Below are 25,013 nucleotides of genomic sequence, written 5' to 3' on the forward strand. Positions count from 1 at the left end.
TCCTCTGTCTAACTCTTGTGTTCAAAGACAAAGCACCGCAAAGTGTGTTTATTATACAGTAGTCTTTATTACTGGTCAGTTAGCAATTTATTACAGAGTAATAATTTTGTAGAAAATTGTTTTGTGTAAACCTATCCTGCATTGTGACATTTTTACAAGGTTGGGCTGAAAGAGGAGTGAAAAATAAAGATCGGAACAACTTTGGGAATCATGTCAAGGAACAATGCTCTACGTCAGAGTAAACACCTCTGAGCTTTGGCATTAACTTTTTTTTTTTTACTATGTTTCTCTCCCAAACGACACAGTTTTGTATAAAAAAATGAACAATACAAAAATGTTGATGGTCAAATGTGCTGATCTTTGACTCACTGCACAGAACACGTGCTGATGAGGTATATGCAGAGCAATTTAAAAATATATTTATATATATTTAAAAAATGGTGAAACTGTCTACCCTTTATGGATCCATGTGCAGCGGTTTCTAAAACATGAACGAGCTACTGGCTGTGTATTGTTACAGTATGGGTCTGATATTATAGATAAAGTGCATTTTTCACAGCGTTTAAACATTTTAATATGAATTAAATGAATACGGTAGCTCCTCTATATAAACAATCTCTATGATGCTTCTAGACTTAAAATAGTAATACAGTACATATTACAAAAGGTCAGGAAATATATTAAGCAGTATTCAATATAAACTATACAATGAAAGTTGTTTTAAGAACAGTCAAAATTAGATCATACTTTGTACAAGGAGTGTGCAAAATTAATGTCCCATCAGCGGACCTTCATATGACGACAGAGAGGAAAGTCTGTTAGTTCTTCTTCTCTAGGCAAAGTACAAAAGTTGAATGTGTGAAGTTTAGGGCCACTCTCCGTGCCTCGGTCAGTAAGACAGTCTGTGCAAAAAATATACAAATAAAAAAACCAAGGTCATCAGAAGTCACTGAGCTCCGGTCAGTAATGGCTGAGCTCCTCTGGAGGAAGGGGGAGGTGGTAGCTGTCGTCTCCTCCAATGTAGGCACCGATGCCACTGCTTTGGCTCCCCCACTCATAACTGTCAGCAGCCAGACTGGACAAACACAGAAACAAACATCCTGTTTTAACATATGTGATTTGACCTCTTGACCTTTTTTCTCTGGTAACAGTCTGGGCAACAGAAACTTTGTTTGGCTTTTCTTTTTTTCTTTTTTTTTTACCTGGCTTGGATATTCTGAGGCATGACGCTCCACGCTAGATCGTCATCGCTGTCGTAACGTCGTGGGTTATCAAAAAAATAAGCTCTGGAGGAGAAGACATGACCAGGAAGCCCAGAGCCGCTCTGCAGGACGAGGCAGACACACACACACACACACACACACACACACACACACACACACACACACACACACACACACACACACCACAGCAAACATTAAATATCACTGTGATAAATAATAGAAACAGCTTGCATAAAACAAACAAACAAAAATGTTTACAGCTGAGTGGCAGTGGTTCCTAACCTGTATGCTGATTTTTACTTTAGATTGTTGAAATGGCAAAACTGTGTTTTAACGTAACTTAACTGCTTTCTTTTAAATCATCTCACAACCCCTCAGATTTATCCCGTGACCCCTGACAGGATTGTGTGACCAGGTGGACCCTGGTTTGGGGACCCGCTCGGGCTCAGGCTAATTGCTGGCTCACCCTGTCTAGGTTGGGCTGCCGGACTCTGAAGAAGAAAACGACCAGAGAGGTGGGTAGCAGCTCCCACACAAACAAGATCACTCCAAAGACGATGTAGCCTGTGTCGCCGAGAGTCGACTGTAAATCTGCCTGAAAGAAAACATGACACATTAGTCATTCACATGACTGTGCAGTGTCTCAACAACCAACTATTTTACCCTGATATGGAAGAGACTCTAATGCACCAACTACTGCTTTTCATATTAATCATCAACATACTTATTAATAGTTGGACTTTTTGGGTAAAATGTAAAAAAAAAAAAAAACTAAAATTTACATAGAGTTTGATGAGAAAATTGATTCCACTCTTCTTCTTTTTTTACCAGTGTTGTTAAAGGGATGGTTCAACATTTTTTGCAAATTCGCATATTGCCATAATTCCTATAATCATAGGAATCATTCATTACCTTTAATTATCAATGCATGTTGTTTTGAGATCCGCGGGGCAGAGAGTAGGCGAATATTACCAAAATGTTGAACTATGCCTTTAAACTGAGCTACTGTGGGGTGGTTTCCATTTTTTAATACTACAAGATAATTGGCTGCTGGATCTAACTTTATATGTATTTTCTCATCTCATTCTGGATGAAACCATCAAACCGCTCCTTTGACTCACCTGGTCTGAAACGTTGTACCAGTCGTAGTCGAAGGAGTTGATGCTCTTATTGGAGAGCCCCAGGACAACCAGGTTGTAGCAGGCCCTGGATGAGTACAGGAGGATGACAATCGCTCCGATGACCGTCACCTGGCACACTGATGTCCCCTGTACACAGTTAAATTAGAAAAAAAAGAAATATATTATATAAAGAGCATTAACTTTACATCCATCTTCAAGAAGAAGTGAATTTGTGCGATGATATGAAAATTACATGAAAATCATATCTGAAAGCAGGGAATCTTCTGTTTCAGGTGGGACCCAACTCAACTGTGTTTTGCACGTGTAAGCGCACGACGGTACACCCAGTCATGCACACAGAGCAACACTGTTGCTAGGGAACAATCACTATGTACAAAGCAGAGGTGATTGGAAGAAGTGCATCTTCACACGGGGGTGCTATATTCAGCACTAACACTTCTGATGCCAATTACAAAATTACTACACAGTTCCTATTTCATGCAATCTCTTTATTATCTCTCTCTCTGTCTTTGTCTGTCTCTCTCAGCGCCTCATGGGACGTAGATGGTAGACGACGTAGAATAGATCTCTCACCTTGGATTCCAGGTAGATGTTGGCCAGTGACATCTTAGCGATCTTGTAAAGACAGAGCGAGAGTGAGATGGCACACAGGACAAACAGCGAGTCATTGATGGCGACCCTCACGAGCACGACGGTGTGGGTCTCTGTGGAGGATATCCTCACCAGCAGGGCACACACCAAGTTCACCACTAAAAACACCAGGCTGATGAAGAGGAAGAACAGGTACAGCGGCAGCCTGTGGGTCACCATACAAACAGAGAAACACATCATTCACATTGTTTTGCTTTTATCCCAAATTATTAGTAAGAACATAATATTTCAGCAGAAAGTTCCTCTTCTAAAGGTCACAGCCCGGTCTTACCTGTATCTTAAAAGCTCTGGTGCATATTTGGACTTTGCCTTGAAAACAACCTGTGAAACAGAAAAGAAAAAAATCCTGCATCATGCAAATGCATCGTGCTGTTTCAGTCACCACTTCTCACTTCTGTGTTCTTGTCCTTCTCAGAAACCACACGCAGATATTATTTTGAAACGGGAACCTCACGGTAGAAAAGAAACAAGTTTTAAACTTGAGACTCACAGCAGTCTCACAGCGCAGGCCCACATCTGAAACACGCACGTCAACTGTGACTCAAATCAGCACTGGAGGATTATGCTAAAAATAAGCTTTAAGTAGATGCCAGGGAAGCTATTATTTGATATTTGGATTATGTAAGGAGATGAGGAAGTGATTCAGTGCATCACACTGTGTAGCTGGTGTGAATGAGAATCACACTGATGGCAACAGGTAATATTTACTGAACGGCTCTAACAGCCCCTGCTATCAGATGATGTTATTATTAGTGACTGAGAGTTATCTCACCTGTAATCACAGTGACTGAGAGGATCAGCAGAGGAATCAGTGCTACTGTATCATCTATTACCATATTGTATTAACCATAATCTAGATGACTGAAATGACTCAAGCACTATTTACATCATTGTTATGGTTTTATGTATAGTTTTTTATACATTGTCAAGATTGTGATATGTAGGCTATGTGTATGTGGATAAATATTAATATTTAAAGGTGTAATCACGTCACAATCTGTCAACAAAAAAAGAAGATGACCAGAAAAAGCCTTTATTAGAAGTGGCTACATACAGTATTTACTTATGTAGCCACTTCTAATAAAGGCTTTTTAACTTTTGGACCTCAAGAGTGCATTGGTCACCTTCTTTGTTACAAATACTGCTATGTTTTTTGTTTTTTGTTTTATGGCTCTGGAGTAAACTACCTTAGATATTTCCTCCTATTTAATAATCGTTTTAGACTTTATTATTAAAAAAAACATATTTAAAAAATTCATCAATAAACAATCAAATTAATCCAGCCTTATGTCCAGAGCTAGATTCATGGCTCTTCAGTCACAGCGAAGCAACACAACTCTTATAATTTTATTTTGTATTATTAAAACCAGCATAAAGAAGCTGTATGCAGTGTAGTAGGACTTTTAATTCAGCTATCCTCAGACTCAAACCCTAACGCTTTCCCTCACATTACAGAGAAGCAAGTGTAGAGTAGCCTAGCTACAGGACACTCGCTGTCAGCAGCACCTGCAAAAGCCGCAGCATCAAACCTGCACGTTATCGTGAACTCACCTGTGCGAAGTAAAGGTTCATGAGGCTGAGGGTGAAGAACTGCAGGCAGACGGGGAAGCAGTAGAGCAGCCAGAAGGGAAAAGGCCCCAGAGTGTTGGCCGTCACAAAGTTTTTGAAGTAAAAGGAGAAGAGCACGGTGCGCAGGGCCGACCACAGCAGGCACAGGAACAGGAACACGGTCTGGTAGCTGAAGCGCTTGTGTCGGTACCGCAGCACCAGCCACAGCTGCACGTAGATGAAGATGAAGAGGAGGGAGTAGAAGACGGTGTAGACCACCGTCAGGCCCAGGGTGACGTACGGAGGCACGGCCGGGCTCAGAGTGGGGAGAGGCAGCGGCTCCTTCTCCTCCACCGCGGCCTCCATGACCTGCTCTCCCTGGTCCGGGAGCAGGAGCAGGAGCGGAGGGGAGGGGAGGGGAGGGGGAGGAGGAGGAGGAGGAGGAGGAGGAGGAGGAGAGAGGTGAGCGCCTGTGCCGGTGTTCGCCGCCGGTGTCCGGCCTCACAGATCCAGCCTGTCGGTCCCGCACGGCCGGGGCAGCGGCGGAGGAGAAGCGAGTAGCGGTAGAGAAGTAGCTAAAGCTGGTGAGCGAGGGCTGTCAGGAAGAGGGAGAGGAGAGGAGAGGAACTTCCTGCAGCAGAGCCGGAGACAGCCGGAGAGAGAGGCACATGATCAGTGATGAGAAAGAGGCGTTTGTCAGGGCCAGCAGCGGCAGGAAGCTGCTGCTGCAGAGAGCTGCAGCCAGGAGAGAGGAGACAGGACCAGCCCCCCCTCTCCTTCTCCCTCCCCCTAGTGCTCATACGTGACGCTACGCATCAGCTGACGCACGCTACTGTACCTTTAACCCTTGGATGTATTATGGTTTAACCCTGTGATGGGGCTTCCCACCGCCGAGCTGTTCCCAGGAGAGAAACTCTGAGCTGTTCACTATGTTTATTTAAAATCACATTCAAATTCATCATCACCACCCAGAGCTGACTTGGCTATAATGAGGCCGCATAAAAATAAACTATAGCTACCAATGTAAGCTCGGCAATACAATTCACAGACTATGCTATGATGCAAATTTGATATATATCTTCCCTTTAGTAGGCTACTACATTTCATTTGAATTAGTGCTTCATTGCTTGAAAGAAAAAGTAGGCTATTTGAGAAGATTCACCAGATCAGCCTGGATATAAACTGAGATACTAAACTAGAAATATTGACAATGTAGCTACTTGCATGAAGCTTTTTGTTAAACTTCATGCTATTTATTTAACCCTCTATTTCACACCAAAAGCAATGAAATGTATTTACATTTATGGTAAATTTACCATCTGTATTAGTCACATGCATCTTCAACTAAAATTGGCTATCAAAACAGAGATTTTCTTGCTTCTTGTGGCCTTGCTACAGTGATATCTATCAAATAAAACCATCAAGCTCAAAGAAATCTGTTTTAAAAAGGAGACATGTCCATAAAATGTAAAACACACACGTTTACATCGGCAGCTTTAAACTTGGATTAAGGTTATTCATACAGTACATTTCTTCAATGCTATCATTCTTTTAGAATTGTATTGAAATTGATTTTTTATGTCTTGAAAATTAATTTTCATATATTACATTTTGCTTTTGATGCATGGTCTCTGTAAAGATGGGGCTACAGAATCAGATATAAATGCATGAGCCTCAAGGCCTTGAGGCTCTGACTATTTCAGTGCTGAGGATCATTTAATCAAATTATCACACAAAGCGTCATTACAGTGAATCTGCAGGTCTGGCCTCTGGAGCTTGAAGGCAAACATGGTGATGCTCTTTTGCTTTATTTGACTTTAGACAAAAGAAAATGGATCATGAATGTTCAAATGGACGAAGATAGGCCAGCAGTTTTACTTGTACAAGTACAAAAACCTGCAGTTTTCACCATCAGTGTTTCATGAGATTCTTTCTGCCTGAGAAATGCACATGTCTTTCATATTGCTGTCAGAGACACATTCTGTTATCCTGACAATCCATTTCAGTGAAAATGACCTGATATTTTTTCAGGTTTAGTTTCTCAGGCTTTAAAAAGCTCCTCCAGAGGCCAAAGAGGACATTGTACAGTTGTTTGATGAACTGATCATCCTGTGTAAAATCACTGGAGTTCCCCTTTAATTCCATCCAAGGGTTTCTCAGGTCACAATAGTAGAATCTGGTTTACAAAACAGAACAGAAACTAACTGCACACAACCTCAGTGAAGTTTGTTATTGTTGTGTTGGTGTGTTTTTTGTTTCACAGGGCATGTAAATATGAGGAAGGCCAAGGTTGGAGGTCACTGCAGCTCAACTCTGACCACAGTGATACATTAATCTTTTCTCACTCAGTGACACTGACACCCAGAAACCACCACACCAAACAGGAAGCTGTCAGTCACAAGACTTCCCTTTTTGCTGTGAGACCATAGCTTTTATGATCACAGATATAAAAATGTGTCTGCCCCTTGGAAGTGTTAGGTTTAAAAATCAATGTTGCGTGTAGAAATATAGGCACTGTAAATGAGACTGAACTTACAGGCAGTGAACCAATTAATCACATTTTACATCTTAGGAAGCTTTGGATTTAAATTTAGTTAATGAATGAATGAATGGAAGAACAAATACGTCACAAATTATGTAAAGCCCTGTGAGTACCCAGAGTTCCTTTCACCTGTCCCTTTAAGTCTCCCACATCTATGGCCGTGTCAGTGAATAAAGAAGAATAATAACAGAGGAGTGGTGAAATAACACTTCAGTCTGATGATCAGGATGCAGTTTCCTGCGCCCCACACACACACACACACACACAGATCACAGTCCACTGGTTCCCAGGCAACACAGCTGGAAACAGAAACTCAGACAGACACCAGCAAGTCACAGCTAATGACATCACTGCCCCAGGGTAGATATCCCATCAGCCACGAAAAAATCTAACAAGGCCTTAGCACTGTATGTTAATAGGAAACAGTGCTATAAAAACCTATATGTTTTCTGAATTCTGATTTGGTTAAACTTTACTCATTGTGACTTAATTATTCTTAAAAATATATATTCTTTAAAATATTTTAAAGCGGCACAGGCGCTCAAAAAAATATTTTTCAAAAAATAATACAATAACCAAATACATAAATTATATCAATGTACACACCGTAAGCACATCCCCTTATGAAAACCTTTGGGCTCTGTAAGGAGTATCCAAATATCACAGAATGACCAGAAGATGGCACCCTTGAATCGTATATGTGGAGGAGAGGCTGGGTGGGAGGGATGCTGATGCAATACTGGCCTCGCTCTGAAACACCATGGCATCAACTTAAAACTTTTGAAATCTGATTATGCTATAAAAATGTCTAACATTGTTTTAAAAAAGTCTCCTATGGAAAAGAAAATAAGATAGTTTATTAATAATTGCCTCAAGAGGACTCTAGGTTCAGTCTGTGAGGTATGTGAGGGAGGTGGTATACATACATACATGTGTAGCTGCTTAAGTTATGCATGAGAATGTGTAGCAGCAAACTAAAGCCTGAGTGGATGCTGAAATGTGCATTACACTCGACTACTGTTGGAGAAAATCTCATCCTACCAGCAGAGGGGCCGAAAATGGAAAGTGTGCCCCGAGGGTGATGCTAAAGAAAAGGCCGTGGAATGACTACAATCACAAGGATTTATCCCCCTTGGAAGCATAAATGTGCTCTGTAAATTTCACGGCACTCTGCCTGTTACATGTCAAAGTTTTGGCCTGAGGGTGGTGCAAGAGGGCAGCTCTAAGACTGGACACAGTGGAAAAGACTCATCCTCTGGGGAAGTGTTTCCCAACCCATTTGCTTTATGACCTCTTAAACCCAATCAGTGTCTACTTAGGACCCTCAGCTGTGACATGAGCTGTGAGCTGTTTGACCAGAGATGGCTTTGATTTCCCCACTTATATTATTAAATTCAAAGCTTTTAAAGCTGAGAGAAAGGATATATCCAAATATCTTAAAAGAAAAATACCTGTAAAGACATAAAACAGAACATATTTCTATGTGAAACAAATGCTCAGATATTAAGTTTATTCCCCATATCTAATACTTTTTTGTGGCTGCAGGATCCATGACAGTCTGTGCTTTCAGTTTTGATTTTACTGGTGGAGTGAGATCATGTTCCCGTGGTGGACATGGGAAAGGGTCAGTGGTCAGTATAAACATTGTGGCTCATCATCTGGGGATCAACATTGTGACACAAAACAAAGGGTAAATGTGGGCCTTAAATTTAGAGGTCACTGATTTTATTTTCAAAACACTCTAGTATGAACCAAAGTGGTGGTCAAGAGGACATTTTAGGCTAAAGCTAGCAATACACAAAGGAGGTCGCAGGTCAACAGAAAATCGTATTATGTCTTGGCAACGTGACCAACACTTGTTTTAGATAACCACAGTTTTGGACAGATGACTGGCCATCCATTAGCAGGGCACAAACAGCTCAGTTGAACTGTATTAACAGCATGCACCCCTCATTATCCCTGCTGGAGTGGAGTCTGATAGCCACGGCGGCATGCCTCAAATGATTAGTGTATGGTACAGTGCTCTGTGATATTGTCCTTTACATAATGTTTCAATCAAACCGGCCATGGGGCTCTGTTGCCGATAACTGGTCCATGCTGTGATGTCTATGCTCTGATGGCCCCTTGGCTTGTGTCCAAACCCACCAATACAGCTCTAGTGTTGTCCCTCTGAAGACCCTTAGACCTCACACACAGTGCCCCCTGCACTCTAATAACTTATCATATAAACAGAGATGACTATTCTCTACTGTGTTGGCAACATAGGAAACAATGAGCTTGAAGAATTTCAATAAACGGATATGAGGTGGAACTGACTTCTGGTTGATTCTGTCCTCAGCTGGACCCAGTGTCTCCTGTCATGTCATGTTTTTGTTTTTCACTGTGGGCCAAACGCCATCACCACTAATGTCTGGTTAAATGTGCCAAAATGACCCTCAGCATTCCAGCCTACAGTCAAAGTGACCACATCACTTCAGGAATTAGTTTTAGGAAAATGAACAGAGGAGAGTGCGACCTCACATTTCTCTCTCTCTCTAGTGTTGGCGGATTTCAGCCCCTCTCAACTCCGCCCCACGGTCTCCAACTCTGCCTGAACTTTCTTTAGTGGAGTCTGTGCGTCACTCTCCTCTAACCTGACTTGAACAAACCGTAGCTGCTCGGCTGACTCTGAAACTCGAACAATGGGCTGGCAGCAGCGCGGATGGTTCGTCTGTGCGAGTTTTCTCGGGTTTGTGGCCTCGGTTCAGACCATAACGCGGGGAGAGCTTTTCGCTTACGGCCCGAGCGCAAGAGACCAGTTACTGGAACCGGGGAATGACCAGACGCACCGACTGGAACTGCAGAAGCCAGTGTTGTTTTATGATGGCACTTTCGACAGCATCTTCGTAAGTTAACCCATCACACACTATCGTAGTATTTTAACACAAACGCGTGGGGTTTGCTGCTCAGGGTGGACAGTCCAGCGATCTTGCGCAATTGCGCATTGCTAGAAACCCCAGGCAGATAGATGTACATGAAAAGAGGTCAGTAGTCTCAAACTTAAACAATGCCTGGAAGTTGCAAAACATATCTGGGGCAGGGTACGACCTTTCTGTTGATCTGGAGTATTGGTAAATATTGATTTACCTATCGTAGAGACTGCTTTATCTTGTTGAATGTATGTGTCCACACATTCTTAGAGTTTCCCCTGAGGTTATCATTTTACTGTTGACACAAAGACCAAAGTACTGGTGGAATCTTATTTTGCAATTCCTCCCAAAACATCCATGTCACATAACAGAGTAGCTACTGAGGGATTCTCGTTTGAATCAAATGTTCAAAACAATAACTTACTGCAATATGTAAAGAAAATGCTGAACATGTTATACAATCTACAAACCCTAGATTAATATGTAATCACTTTATTAAAGCATTCATGTGTTTATTTGGTGGTTGCAGTTGCCAAGAGGAACTTTAACATTACTTGGAAAAAGCCAATAGGAACATTTAGCAGAAAACTGCACCATTGTGTTGGACAGACAAACAGCCCTTTATTCCCTGTGATTCTCCTTTCCAAAGGAAAATGCTGCATCCCAGTTTTAATTGTGCTGCATGTGGATAACATGCTATCAGAGAGTAATTATGTAGGCTACAAGAGGCATTTCCATTGAAAGGCAGGAACTCAACATTTGTCTTGCACATGTTTAGTCTAAAAAAAAAAGGTAATTTTACTTACACTAGGTCATGTCGACTTTTGGCAATAACCACTAACCATTTTTTTTTTTTACAATGAATGAAAGCTCCAGTTTTTTAAGATGTCACTAGTCATATATTTAATGATAACTCTGTTTAATCAATGTATTTGTCATTTGCAGTGACATGCACAGTCTGAGCCAATGTGCTCATCTCCCGAGAGGAGACGAGCCGGGGCAAGAAGTCGTGGTTAACACATAATTCTGAGGTTTAGCATAAATATTTAATTCGTTGTTGTGATTGTCAGTCAGAGGGGATTTTTTCTGCCTTGCTGACGACCTCCAAGTTGCCCAAACATCAATGCGGTCAGTCAAGATAGCCACAAGATTTTTTTGTTTTTACTCACGAGACAGCCTACTGTGAACTGTCTGTGCCCTGTGGGGGGAACAGTAATGCTTTTCACACCAGACATGGTAATAGAAAAAACATTTTCTCTGATCATCATCACTAGCTTTTAGCGTCTCCTCCCGAGTGTGATTCATATTCCACCAGTCTCTGGTATGTTGGGATACTCTCAAACTGTAATGATCTCTCTGCACTATCTCAGCTAGATCAGGATCGCTGATCATTTTCCCAGCTCTATCTTCCATTTTGGCAGGAAGTTTCTGTAATGAAAATTAGTGTGTAATCTGTGGGCTCTCTGGGGCTGGTCGTCAGGGGCAAGGACAGGAAACAGTGTGGCCTGGGCCAGGAATAGTGCTCTTGTTTTCTCCTGGTCAGGAAGTGGAGGAGCCCCATGTCTTGAATGTGTGTGTTTTTGACATGAGCCCAGCCTCTGTCTCTCTTTTTTTATTTTTTTTTTACAAGCCTCACATGTGCTCACATTAAACCTTAACAACCTTAACATTAAAAATCTGCATTAAAGGGCATCTTGTTTGTTCGTTTGTGCACTTTTGTAGGACATGGCAGCTGACTCGGACCATTAGCCTAATGAGTTTGAAATAAAGATCAAAGTGGGTCAGACTCGACTGGCTTTGCCTCTGCAGAGAAACAGTTCTGGTTGTGTCATAAAGAAAGGCATACAGCGTTGCAATCATCTATTTCTTGTTATGCCCGTGACCAACTTTAGCTTTTAATTTCAGATCAACACCAATGGTTTTGTTGCCACAGCAGAGCCAACAAGCGAGTCGACATATCTTGGCCAAATGCCTGCAAAGTTTGGCATGATCGCGGCTCTGCAAGGAGACCTGGACACAAGTGATGGTGTGGGTAAAGTTTTCTTCCGTCAAGACTCCAGTCCTCAAGCCCTGCGTCAGGCAGCCGAGCACATCAGCAGGGCCTTCCCTCAAGATGATGAAGCCGATCCCATGCATGTTGTGGTGGTCACCTGGGTTGATGTCGCCTCACATGAACCTGAAAGTACCAACAAGAAGGTGAGCTTCACATGGTTGTTTAAGTTATCTAGGGAGAAACTGGACATCGACATCTTTACTAAATTTCTTTTTTTTTTTATCACACAGAGAAACACCTTCCAGTTGGTTTTTGCATCCCTGGAGAGCATCACGTATGCTATTGTCCTGTATACAAGGGATGGGATGCAGTTTACCTCCACCCCTGCAAAAGACCGCAGTGTGCCCATGCATGCTGGCTTCAGTAAGGGTCTTGTCAAGGGTTTCCTGTATTCCAGTCAGGGGCCGTACTACCGCACCACCACTGACGATGAAGAGTCCGTCAGGGCTTTAGCCGAGTAGGTCAATCAGTATCTCTAAGCACAGGAACTTGGTTTCCTGGCCAGTGTTACAGGCTTGATGAAGAACAGTGACTGTGAACAATGTTTTCATACCACAAACTTAACTCTTACAGGGGGACCAACTCCGGCCTGCGTGGCGTATGGGTCTATGAGATTGGAACCTCTCCCTACTTCACCAACGTGGTGGCAGGTGAGGTCCCCGACCTGCCCACTGAGGTCCCTTCACATGTCCACAATGATGCCGCCGACACAAGGGGACCCGTTTATACTGATGGACAGCAAGTGGAGTACCCTCCTTATGAGACAGATGGAGGGCAGATTGAAGTGCACCCAGTTCAGTACACGCATCTTCAGCCTGATAATCCAGAAGTGGTGGTGGTGGACGACACAGATATAAATGTGGACGGTGAGTTGATATTTTGACACACCAATTTAAAAAAGCTGCTCTTACTATTGCTGGATATTATAGTTGTTGTTTTTATCAGCAACTTGTTCTCGTTCCTGTTGTTCTTACTGTGTTTTTTATCGTTTCAGTGTTTTCATACAACCTTGGGACATGTTCAAACAACAGGAATAAGTGTTCCCAGTTCGCTGACTGCAAGGACTACTCCAGTGGTTACTGCTGCCATTGCAGGCCTGGCTTCTATGGGAATGGGATAGAGTGTGTGGCAGAAGGTATGTGTCTACTTTAAGTGATCACTAAAACAAAATGGTAGTTAAGATGTGCCTGTGGCAAGCTGTACACAATTTCCTAAAATCTCAGCTATGATTTGTTGTTTTTTATTTAAACAGAAAATGAGACAAAAAATGAGCCATTAGCTGGCTTTATTGTCTCAACCCATTTTCATTGTTAACTAAACTAAGCAAAGTTGCTGGCACTACTTGATGATTAATAGGTAAACAATGACTAGCAAAAGTAGCAAAAATGTCACAGAAATATTTGTTTATCCCTGCTAGCTACTTATCTACCAATATAAATGTTAAAAAGCTACATTTTTAACAGTTCTTTAAAGCTTTATGCTCTTGGCACTGCCTTTGCTGGCGTGTTAAAGGTAAACACAGGATATTGCCGGCGTCACAGTTCAACAAGAAACTCACATGATATCTCTAACTGCCAGTTTAGTATCTGAAAAATAACAACACCCACAGCTGAATATTTTCATTATGTAATGTGTTAATTCTTTTTAATATCTGGCAGCTGTGGATGTTGGAAAAGTCTTTAAGCATCTGTCTTTGCAGTTTCGCTTGTTCCGCGAGCGTCCTTGCACAACTCCTGAAATGAGATTGAGCAACGGGGCAGGTCTCGGGGCACAGCCATAAGGTTTGGATGTTGTTCTCTGAGACTATAACTCAATAACAGTTTTGGTTTGTTTTTGCAGGAAAGCCACAGAGGATGAATGGTAAAGTGTATGGAAAAGTGTATGTGGGCAACGCTCCCTCTCCAGTGGAGTTTACCAGCAACGATCTCCACTCATATGTTGTGGTAAATGATGGCCGATCCTATGTTGCCATTAGTGACATCCCTTACACTCTCGGGCCTTCACTGCAGCCCCTGTCGGCAATGGGTGGTGTGATTGGATGGGCCTTTGCTCTAGAGCAGCCAGGCTTCAAGAACGGCTTCAGTATTATTGGTAAGGAGGAAAGTTTTACTACTGCACTATCAACACTTCCTAATGTGACATCTGTGACATTTTTCTCACAATGTACTTGGTTGTAAAATGAAGATTTAGGAAGCACATCTCTGTCAACAAATGTCAGAGCTGCTACAAGCACATATTTCCATACAGCTGCAGTTTTACTCACTGCTGAATCCAGTCCAGCCGAATTCCCCTCACATTGCCTCAGCTCAGATAGACAGCAGTGAGCCAAAGTTCATCCGAGGCCAGGGTCTTAAAGTCAAGCTCTCCTCTGTGCTCTGAAGGGGGGGAGTTCACACGGCAGGCTGAGGTGACCTTTCTGCCGGGGAATGAGAAGCTGACCATCAGGCAGGAGTTCAAAGGCATTGATGAGCACGACCACCTGGCAGTGAGCACCACCCTGGAAGGCCGGGTCCCTGAGGTTACCGGTGGATCCACTGTCCAAATCGACCCTTACTCTGAGATCTACCAGTACAGCAACAACTGTAAGATACAGCATGAACAGAAACACCACTTGGTTGTTTCTCCGCTTATTTGCACCTTTCTTCATTTCAACGCACGAGGCTTTTCAGTTGATTTCATCATAACTAATATATTGAACACTGAAAACCATCATCTACATGTTTTCTACCTGTCTATCGTACCTCCCAGTGATCACCTCATCCTCCACCCGGGACTACGTAGTCAGCTTTCCTGACGGCTCCACTGAGACCAGGACATATCAGTGGCGTCAGACCATCACCTTCCAAAGCTGCCAGCATGACGAGTCTTCAAGGGAAATGAAACCCACTCAGATGCTCAGCGTGGACCAGATCTTTGTCATGTACGACGCTAATAATGAACTCATCCGGTTTGCCATGAGCAACAAAATTGGGGATGTCAATGGTGAGGTCATAGACATTATTCTTGTTCTTCCTGTTTGGTCTGTGCTCCCTTCCTTCCTGGAGTGCAACATATAACATCCTGACGAAGAGATGCTGTTATTAAAAGTTAGAGTGGTTGTTGAATATAAGATAAGTCTTTGTCATGAAATCAAAGATTTTAACGTTTGTAGAAACAACACTGTCCTACATCTTTAATTCTCAGGAGGGAAGCCAGAGGAAAACCCTTGTTTCACTGGAAGACATGGCTGTGACACCAACGCTGTTTGCCGACCTGGAGAAGAAAACCAGTTCACCTGCCAGTGTGCTACTGGCTTCAATGGTGATGGCCGCACTTGTTATGGTAAGAATCACACATGACAAGATATTAAAAAAGGACTTTAGTGTTTGTGGCGATAAATAGGGTGTAGTAGCCTTTCTGATCATAGCCTACTATATCTGTGTTGAGCCATCTTTTAATTAAGACTCTCAAAAGTCTTCCTTCCTGAGGAACTGTGTAATCTTCCCAATTAGCAGAGGGACTCCCATATTGTAAACACAGTGTCCCATACTCCCAGACCAGGTTAACATGTCCACCGGTGTCCTCAGTCCCAGGCCACATACTATAGAGAACCAAAGGTCTTTTGTATTCGGGACCAGACAGGAAGCTCCTCGGCACATACAGTAGTAAAAGGAAGGAGTTCTCTCCTCTGATCTCTGTACATCTGATAGTAAAGGACACTGTTTGGTCACATCCAGACTTCAGAGCTTCAAACCCAAACGTGGCCCTAATGTGGCAGTTATTAACATATCGACTCTTCTTTTATCAGACATTGATGAGTGCGGAGAGAATCCTCAGATCTGTGGCTCCCATGCTATCTGCAACAACCAGCCTGGGACCTTCCGCTGTGAATGTGAAGATGGATATCTGTTTGACACTGATGGGGTGAACTGCATTGGTAAGTGGGAGCTGTACGCTGCCAAGTGAAATGACATATTTCAGAAACCGGACTTGATGTTTGGGATGTACATAAACTGCAATAAAATGCATTAAAATATAAAGAGCAAGACAAACCACATGCATACTAAAAGCAGAAGTAAGCAATCCGGTCGTTTTGGCTCTTGTCAGCCGATGGAGTTAGCAGTCCCCGCCCTCGTCCCTACGTCACCACATTCACGCGCATCCCTTGGCTGCAAGGACCGCCCCTTTATGCCGTTCTCTCTCGTCATTGGATAACGGTTGTAGGATACAAGGAAAGTTTTCTCCTCGGCTTACAGCAGAGTGACGGACAGACCCATGTTTCGGACCAAACACTCTATATAAGTGATTGCCGTCGGAAGATATAGGCCCTAACTATTTAAGACTTACTGTATATTAACACAAACATTCCGCTTACTTCTGCTTTAATAATGAGTGCACAAGAACAGCTGAGGCAATTGTACGTGTTTATCAGACCTGTGTGAAATAATTCACCCCGGGCAATTGGCAATCTTGGAAAAGCCACAAAGAATTACAGGATTTTGACAATTTTCACACTTTTCTCCTCCTCCACAGAGGTTGACCGACCTGTGGATCCCTGTGAAGAAGGCACACATAGTTGTGATATTCCTGAGCGCGCTCAGTGCAGCTACACTGGCGGCTCGTCCTACATCTGCTCCTGCCTACGAGGGTTCGTTGGAGATGGTAGAAACTGTGAAGGTACTGAGCACTAAATATATAGTTACACTGAAGAAGGGTCAGGTGAATAAACTGCTTTTAGTTCGTAGGTTACAGACATTTAAAGGTCACCACAAATACAACATTTAGGCTACAGTAGATACTGTGTCTAATTCAAATGCAGTGCTCAGAGTTTATTATTATAGTCACATAGCTTAACGTCTGTTCACACTGGATTCAAGCTAGCTATTTAAACTATATGCATATTTTAAGTCTGAACCATTACATTTTTGTTAATCACTGGCCTCCACTCATTGCAGTGACATGTGAAAATGTACCATGTAATAATTCAATTGATGGAGACTAGTGTGTTTATAGGCTTTTTATATAGGCATTCTAACTTACAGTTAATACACTGATACATTTAGGTTAGCTTTCAGAAACAAATGTGCTGTGTGTTTTTTTTCAATTGTAGCCCCTATGATAACTATTTTTTTTAAATAATCACAAAAGCAATACAGACAATTCAATTCATTTGTCTCTTTGTGTAACATTCCCAGGGTCCATTTCGTGTGCACTTTTGTTTAAAGGTCGCTAACTTATTAATATAAGCAGGGCGCCTGGAAATGTCATAATATCCAACTCACACATACCAGTGCTCCACAGCTCCTGTTGCTACTTTGTGGATCAAAAGTCATTTTATTTTTAGGTAAAATTAAAGAGCACAATAGTTCAGAGGGAGAAGTAATAAAGCAAACAGACAGATTGAGTAAATGAGACAGATGACTGAATAAAAACAACAGAATGATAACATAGTTTTAGCACTTTGTTGATGTAACAATGCTAAATGAATTATTCAAAAGGAAATTAATTAAAAAAGTTTTTTAATTAATAAACATCAGAAGGCTGATTGATTTGAATGAAAAATTGTAAAACCTGTAATTATTCTCGCGCCACATACCTGGCTTTGCTCGTGTTGTTGTGTGTAAAGAGAATGTGAAATCTGAGATTTGAGTGTTGGCAGTCACACAGCTTTGTTGTAAATCATTGTAGTGGATGGCAAAAAACAAGAAAACACATTTGCTTACAAGGGGATTGTGAAAATGACTTGATATTAGAAGCTTCAGCTCATGAAAATGTTGTGGATGGACATCGATCCTCAGATGTATTTTAGTGTCAGAGCGTCCTTTGTTACACTTTTAAATTTCAAATAAGACCTGCCTTGAAATGGACATATCATGTGATAAAGATTAAGCTGAAATGACACGCTTTGAAAATGCACCGTGAAGTATGTCTATCGAACAGGCTAAATGGGGAATGAACAGTGCAGTCCTTTAACAAACATATTCAAGATCCTTTACATGGAATTTAAGGCTGTAATTGTGAAACCATCTGCTCAGGACTGGGGGAGGTGAGGCTGGTCGCATACATGTATAACATCTGCAGTGGTCCAACAGTGAGACTGGAAAAGCAGATGGGTCTTTCTTACGTGGAGGTTCTGAGTCGGTGTGTGTAGTTTCTTTGGCCGGTCCTTATATAACTCATTCATAGTTTCCATTCTTTCCGCACCTCCGCTCGCTGTTCTGCACTGCAAGGGCCCAGATCGTGCTGTGGCCCACTGACCATAAAAGGACACAACAAACTGGACATACAGTAAATGTGTATCAATGTCCAGCTCTCCTCCGTCCTAACTCCCCCTCTTTTATTCTGTCTGAAGACATAGATGAGTGCCAGTCAAACAGGTGCCATCAGGACGCTGTGTGCTATAACACCCAGGGATCATTTACCTGCCAGTGCAAGTCAGGTCACTATGGTGACGGCTTCTACTGCTCTCCAGGTATGACTTTTGATATCCTATCACTTTCTGACAGCATCTTACCTAAACAGTGCATCACTGTTTTCTATTCAGTACAAATGTATTCTAGGTGTCCGCTGTGGTTGCTCAGACAGTGTAGTAATAGTTCTTTGATGTAGTTGTTTTCTTGATTATATAAAAAAAAGAGAACATATTATTTTCATTCAGTCTTGTTCACAGCATTATTCATTCTACTGGGACATGAGCTCCTCTCTTCAGTATATTGGTGCCAGCTGGAACCTGTTTCTCATTTTCATGTGGATAGCAAGAGGAATTTGTCATACCTTATAAGGAATGTGGGAGTTTTTGTTCAGCTGAACTAAAGAAGAAGACAAAGGGACATATAAATGAGCTCATGAACGGGTTTTGGCCACTGACTCTGGGTATTGTGGTTAATTTTTCTTTCCAGAGAGGACAAAGACACAATGCGAGACCCACAGAGACAGCCTCCTGGGTGCAACAGGTCCACGAGGGCCCCGGCCACCAGTTGGACAGTTCATCCCCAGATGTGATGATAACGGTGCCTATGAGCCGATGCAGTGTCACGGCAGCACGGGACACTGCTGGTGCGTGGACCGAAACGGTCAAGAGATCCCCGGGACTCGCTCTGGACCTGGCAGCAGACCCATGTGTGAGTAAATCACAGATGGCACACACATCTTGAAGAAGAGCGCTTGATTTCTCCTCCAGGAGCAAGAGACCCTCTGATTTTTGCGGCGCTTGTCTTTGGTAGGTATTGACCACGAGGTTGCGCCGCCACCTGTCGGACCCACCCCTCGACCCGATGTCCACCCCCTGCCTCCAGGAACACACCTGTTGTATGCCCAGAGTGGCAGGATAGAGCACGTCCCGCTGGAAGGTTACGACATGAAAAAGGATGATGCCAAGACTGTCCTCCATCTCCCTGTAAGTTCCTCTTAATAAACCATAATCTGTTAAAAAGGAGGCTCTACAAACAGTTTAATAGTTTTGTGTGATCCATTTTTATTTAATTAGATTTTATTCCACTAACCTTATTTCCTCTTCATACCTACATTTCCTGAGAACATTTAAAATTAAATGAAAATGGAATGGAATATCATAAAAGACATTATTTTACTGGTTTCATGTCTATACATGTACATCCTAGCACTTCTGACTAATGCAGCTTTAAGTTTAAGGAGGTAGCAATTCATCTCAGGCAGTGTTGAGTCAGGAGTTTTTGGTATGTGTGATCACGCTGATTAAAACCAGAGAAAAAAATCAAAACAAAATCTGCGATGCTGTAGGAGAAATCCAGGCGTACAGGATTTCTCCTAGGTGTATACAGCATCGGCTTAGCCTCTTACCCGACAGTTCGCTCCCTTGCTGGTACTAATGCTTGCATAGGAGCTCTGTGATTTCCCCATCTGCTTCATGCATTCTAGGCTTGCACTTTATTGGAGGCACATGGAGACATTCACACTAATTACTAACATCCGTCCTACATCTTTGGAATTGCAATCTCCATTTCTTGTTACACTGATTTTCAAACCAGCTGGTCTTAAGTCTGGTCTCTCATGTTGGGTATGTGGTTGTTTGTTTGGCTTCATGTCTAGACGATGATGTCAAAAAAAACAAAAAAAAAACATCAGCTCAGTGTCTTTCATCCATGACCACATTTGTTTGAACAAAGTGCACTTCAAAAATTGACCTTTTCACAGGAAAAGGTAATCATTGGAGTGGCCTATGACTGCGTGGAGAAAATGGTCTACTGGACAGAAATCACATCTCCCTCAATCAGCAAGGCCAGCATCCAGGGGGGAGAAGCAGCTGCTGTGATTACATCAGGTAGACCTTCTGTTAACTCTCTAACTCTTACCCTCCAATGGTTCTCTTTTATTTTCACCCTTCTATGAAACAGAAGCCAGTTTACGTGAAACAAAGAAACCCATGAACTAAATGTGGCCTCTCAACAGATTTGGATAGCCCAGAGGGCATCGCCATCGACCACTTGGGACGAACTATGTTCTGGACAGACTCTGTGAAGGACCGCATTGAGGTGGCCTCTCTTGATGGGTCTCAGCGTCGGGTCATTGTAGACTCTGATCTCGTCAACCCCCGTGCTATTATCGCTGACCCTCCCAATGGGTGTGTAAAACTTTAACACCTTGCCTACTTGTGTCTTTAATACAGCAAGATACTGAAACATAAATCCATTGATTTTTTTTGTTACGATTAGGCAATTTCAAAGGACATAAATACACTTTCTCAATTTCTTGCAGAGAATTTGAGGGAAAGATTGCTTCTAGTCTTGTGTTTATGTTAAATATGAACCAGCAGTTGGTTTGCTTAGCTTAGCATAAAGATTTGATGGGAACACGGCGAGCCTGAATGTCCAAACAAACCATAATAAAATCCACTACCAGCACCTGTAAAGCTCAGTAATTAAAACACTTAATCCAGTTTGTACAAAAAACACATAAGGTAAAATTATCTTAGCAAAAATTAAAACGCTGAAATTATGCTTCATACAAAAAGGTCATGTTAATTAGTGACCTGTAGACACGGTTTTCTGGATCATTCCCAGTTCTATACTATGCTAAGCTAACTAGCTGCTGCCTCATACTGAACAGACAGATATGAGAGTGATACTGATCTGCTTATTTAACTCATGATGACCTGATTCAACACCTGTTCCTGTGGCAGAAATCTATACTGGTCTGACTGGAACCGCGACGCGCCCAAGATTGAGACCTCTTACATGGATGGGTCCAACAGAAGGGTGCTGGTGAGGGAAGATCTCGGCTTACCCAACGGTTTGACTTACGACTCTCAGAGCTCCATGCTTTGTTGGGCAGACGCAGGTACAGTAGATTTCAGACAGATGACTCATCTGTGAAATGATGTCTGCCTTGTGATCAGCATTAAAGTGTAATCTCTTGCCTGTAGGCACACATAAAATGGAGTGCATGCATCCTCACCGGGGCGATCGCAGACAGATCGTGGAAGGGGTCCAGTACCCGTTTGGAATCACGTCCTTTGGGAAGAACATCTACTACACTGACTGGCGGAGGTCTGACTTATTGTATTATCTATCACTTAAAATAGCATAAAGGGGTATTACGCACCATTACTGCAGTAGTTATTCAGTCAGATGTCTCATGTTATTCAATACAACCTGGATGAAGACCAATTATTAGATACTGGACCATACTAGATACAAAACCTAAAGGTATTGTAGTATCAGGGACTCAAAATTCAATAACCCACTGTGTAATGTAAGAATCCAGTCTGTCAAGACAGAGGAAGTGGAGGGCGGGTCAGAGGTCAAACAGCTCCCCACAATTCAAACATGGGCCCTTGAAGTTCTCCAAGACTCGGACACTCCCACTCTCTTCCTATGTGGCTGATTTTGTATGTTAGCCACTACAAAAAAAGCAGGGGCTGGGTATTTGTGTGTGTGTGTGTATGTGCGTGTTTGCGGGTGTGTGTGTACGTGGGGTGAGGAGGCATCTAAAAAGTGGCAGCTGCTTGCAATTTCTCAGCCATAGCGTCTGTGAGTGACCTAGCCAGGGCCTCCCTGTGATCTCACCAGGGCTGGAGAAGGTTGAGAGGTGGTGGTGGGGGAGGCACGCACTTCAACAGTTTACAACAAACTCTGTTAGTTATGGCTAAGAAACCCACCCTAACCCTTACTCATTCTTGACAGACTTTATACAAAATACAGGGGGGGTCAAGATGCTAACATTTCTCAGGCTGGGCCCGTCCCGGATGTCTTAACTCTTGTGCTGATTGTGTTTACAACAGGGATGGCGTGGTTGCAGTAGATCGCTACACTGGGAGGGAGGCAGACGTCTTCCAGCCTCAGAAACGGACCAAGTTATATGGGATCACCACAGCCTATGCCCAGTGTCCTTCAGGTATAACGCCAATTATGAGGTTTCAATGGGATAATTAACCCTTTAAGGCCTATAATATTAATCACCTCAAAAAACATGTTTCATGTCTGCAGTCATCTTTGTTTTATAAGTGCGGCATAAGTAAAGAAACAGGGCTACCTTTGAGTCAGGGTTATTGTCCATTCACTCCACTCCTCAGTACCAGGCTCGTGACCTCTGTGCCCTCTATGAAGTATTTTGAGAGCAGTTTGCGGACCAGAAAAATCCCAGGTTAATTCCTCGACCTGAACTCAACAGGAGGAATTCTGCAGCTAGTGTTCATCATTTAGTGAGGGGATGGATGACTAATGTTCCTCTGCAGCGTAAGGCCTCATCCTCCCTTCTCGATAAGGCTGCATGCGTAAAGCCAGGGAATGTGGAGCCAAGGGAGCGGGGCCTCCAACATCTGGAGTTTGCTATGTTGCTATGTTTTACTTTCAAGTATGTATATATCTGTTTAACAAATTGTGAAGAGGCTTTTTCCTGCTGTTTTCTTGACGTGGTTAGTTGTGATTTATAGCGATATCCTAGGATGTTCTGCATTGATAAGAGTTTGTTTATTTTCCCCTTCCGCTATAGGACAAAACTACTGTGCTGTGAACAACGGGGGCTGCACTCACCTCTGTTTAGCAACACCGACTGGCCGCTCCTGCAAGTGTCCCAGCAATGCAGTGGGTGTGGGCTGTGTGGAGAGAGACAGCGGGTACTGAAATAAGAATGTTGTGTGGATGTTTGACCGCAAATTAGGAGCCACCCAGCGTTACTAAACTAGAGCTGCTGAAAATGCCACTGTAAACCAGAGGTGAACTTACTGTGCCTTTTATTGCTCAGTGTTATGCTTATCTACATTTTTTTTTTTTTTTTTTTTTTTTTTTACATTTTCCATCGCCTTTATAAATATCACGTTTGCCTCTCATAATTGTAAATATAAACACTATTATGTCAAAGTCTTTCCTGAGTGCACATAAACTGAGAGTAAAGCTCAAGGGATATATAATTTAATGTGAAATTCATCACAGCAATGCATGACATCATCTCATGTCAGTTGTGTTACACTGTGGCATGTGTGGTTCATCCCGTATAGGTTATCTCATGTAAGTATTAATGTGGAATAGGACTAAAGGTGTCTGTACAAGCTGGAGGGATGAGTTTACATGCTGGGCAACAAAAGAATAAACCTTTTTTTCTAACATGTTGGTCTGCTGCGTTTTGTGGCTTCAGTTTAACAGCGACATCCTGTGTTCAGTTGTGTGTATTACAAATATAAAACTGAAAAGGATCTGATATGGTTGAATTAATGACCTGTTCATCGCAGATTTATATATAATGTATGCTTGCCTTTATATTTCTGACAAGCATTTTCAGCTTTTTTTGCATGAATTTTCCACAATATACATTTTTTTTCTAATTCATTAAATAGCTACATGTTTACCTGAATGACTCCAGCAGGCTAACGAGCGTATGAACTAGTAACACTGTGACCTATGAGGAGCATAGATGGTTTGCTATTGACGTCTTTGCCCCTAAACGAATCAAAACGCCGCCACCGACACAATCTGTAACCGCGGAAAGGGAGACACTTGACTACGTCATGGTGCATTAAGGTGCTCTTTGTAAATTCGTGTGCCTCAGCCTTATTGAAACAATAATATTCCTATTTAATATTTTTTGGTTATCAATTAATGTGCATATGATTAACACATATAAAACGAAACTGTAAATAAACAAACAAAAGAGAAAGAATGAAATGAAATGTCATTCAATTCCTTGTTTTGTCTGAATAACGCTCCAAATGTGAAAATATGAATAGTCCTACTGAAGAGTAAATACAAATCTAGAAAACTACGTGATTAATAAGCTAATTTTACGTGTAACACATGTAACTCGCCTAAATCCTACAAGAAATCTGAATAAAGTGATGGCCAACACCTTCAAAATAAGCCTGAAATTTACATAGCTAAACGAATGACAGCAATTGGAAGCGAGTAGCCTAAACTATTCGCTATTTAAAAGACAGAGGTTGGGAGATAGTACAGTTAGTAGTAGTGCATGTGTGATTTGTGTATAATTAATTAGGCCTATGTTGTGTGTGATGATTTTGTACTAAAAGTTAGAACATGTCCAGTGATTGCCAAGAGTAGACAAACTACTCATGTAGGCTACTACAAAAGAATAATAAAAACTTCTGATTACTGATTTAGATCTTGGTTCAGGACTGAGTTGACAATGGCTCAGTTTATTCATTGTGGTTTCATTTGCGTCTTATGGCGGATTTACGGAGATTTCAAACGCACCACCATTCCCTGAACTAAAGGCTTTGATTGATTGGGGAATCAGCTGTGTATTATCCAATGAGAAGCAAAACAGGGGTCTGTGGGCATGTCACCGGCTGAGAGCGCTTATTAGAGCTTATGGTGACCCGACCCTCACATTTGTCTGCAAGGAACACATTTCCCCTGGTCATCACCACAAAAGATACTGTATGAGAAATTACTTTACAGATAATGCTCTGTTGCTATCATGTTTTCTGCATGTTCATATCAGATCCACATTACTAGTTTAGGCCATTGAAATCAC

General features: G+C 42.2%; 2 protein-coding genes across 4 annotated transcripts; one reads left to right on the forward strand and one right to left on the reverse strand.

Annotated features, from left to right (window-relative positions):
* Positions 1 to 68: 68 nt before the first annotated feature.
* On the reverse strand, positions 69 to 5,256 carry gpr137ba (G protein-coupled receptor 137Ba). 2 transcript variants are annotated; one of them, XM_083988460.1, is made up of 7 exons: positions 4,568 to 5,256; positions 3,288 to 3,337; positions 2,939 to 3,161; positions 2,345 to 2,491; positions 1,690 to 1,818; positions 1,203 to 1,324; positions 69 to 1,075 (listed from the first exon to the last, which is right to left on the reverse strand). In XM_083988460.1, exons 1-7 carry the CDS (start codon positions 4,928 to 4,930, stop codon positions 961 to 963), a joined length of 1,149 nt encoding a protein of 382 aa, XP_083844586.1. In that variant the 5' UTR covers positions 4,931 to 5,256; the 3' UTR covers positions 69 to 960. The 2 variants fall into 2 exon arrangements, 1 of the variants encoding a protein (XP_083844586.1); XR_014595995.1 differs by having other exon boundaries at positions 1,049 to 1,075; positions 1,564 to 1,818.
* Positions 5,257 to 9,685: 4,429 nt separating this feature from the next.
* Positions 9,686 to 23,606, forward strand: nid1a (nidogen 1a). Of its 2 annotated transcripts, XM_083988670.1 has the most exons (20): positions 9,686 to 9,991; positions 11,921 to 12,211; positions 12,299 to 12,525; positions 12,642 to 12,934; positions 13,063 to 13,203; positions 13,908 to 14,159; positions 14,450 to 14,650; positions 14,817 to 15,050; positions 15,252 to 15,389; positions 15,856 to 15,984; positions 16,581 to 16,724; positions 18,400 to 18,519; positions 18,947 to 19,168; positions 19,271 to 19,443; positions 20,220 to 20,346; positions 20,475 to 20,646; positions 21,205 to 21,362; positions 21,448 to 21,571; positions 22,306 to 22,418; positions 23,016 to 23,606. In XM_083988670.1, exons 1-20 carry the CDS (start codon positions 9,788 to 9,790, stop codon positions 23,144 to 23,146), a joined length of 3,594 nt encoding a protein of 1,197 aa, XP_083844796.1. In that variant the 5' UTR covers positions 9,686 to 9,787; the 3' UTR covers positions 23,147 to 23,606. The 2 variants fall into 2 exon arrangements, with proteins under 2 accessions (XP_083844796.1, XP_083844797.1); XM_083988671.1 differs by lacking the exon at positions 18,400 to 18,519.
* Positions 23,607 to 25,013: the final 1,407 nt, after the last annotated feature.

The sequence above is a fragment of the Trachurus trachurus genome (genome assembly GCF_905171665.1).
Source record: "Trachurus trachurus genome assembly, chromosome: 15".
Lineage (NCBI taxonomy): Eukaryota > Metazoa > Chordata > Actinopteri > Carangiformes > Carangidae > Trachurus > Trachurus trachurus.

Coding starts and splice junctions, on each gene's coding strand:
- nid1a (XM_083988670.1), top strand. CDS start 9,788: ATGGGCTGGCAGCAGCGCGGATGGTTCGTCTGTGCGAGTTTTCTCGGG. Junction 14,651..14,816: donor CTACCAGTACAGCAACAACT/GTAAGATACAGC, acceptor CGTACCTCCCAG/TGATCACCTCATCCTCCACC. Junction 18,520..18,946: donor CGGCTTCTACTGCTCTCCAG/GTATGACTTTTG, acceptor TTTTCTTTCCAG/AGAGGACAAAGACACAATGC.
- gpr137ba (XM_083988460.1), bottom strand. CDS start 4,930: ATGGAGGCCGCGGTGGAGGAGAAGGAGCCGCTGCCTCTCCCCACTCTG. Junction 3,162..3,287: donor CCAGAGCTTTTAAGATACAG/GTAAGACCGGGC, acceptor GGTGACCCACAG/GCTGCCGCTGTACCTGTTCT. Junction 1,819..2,344: donor GGTACAACGTTTCAGACCAG/GTGAGTCAAAGG, acceptor GTTTTCTTTCAG/GCAGATTTACAGTCGACTCT.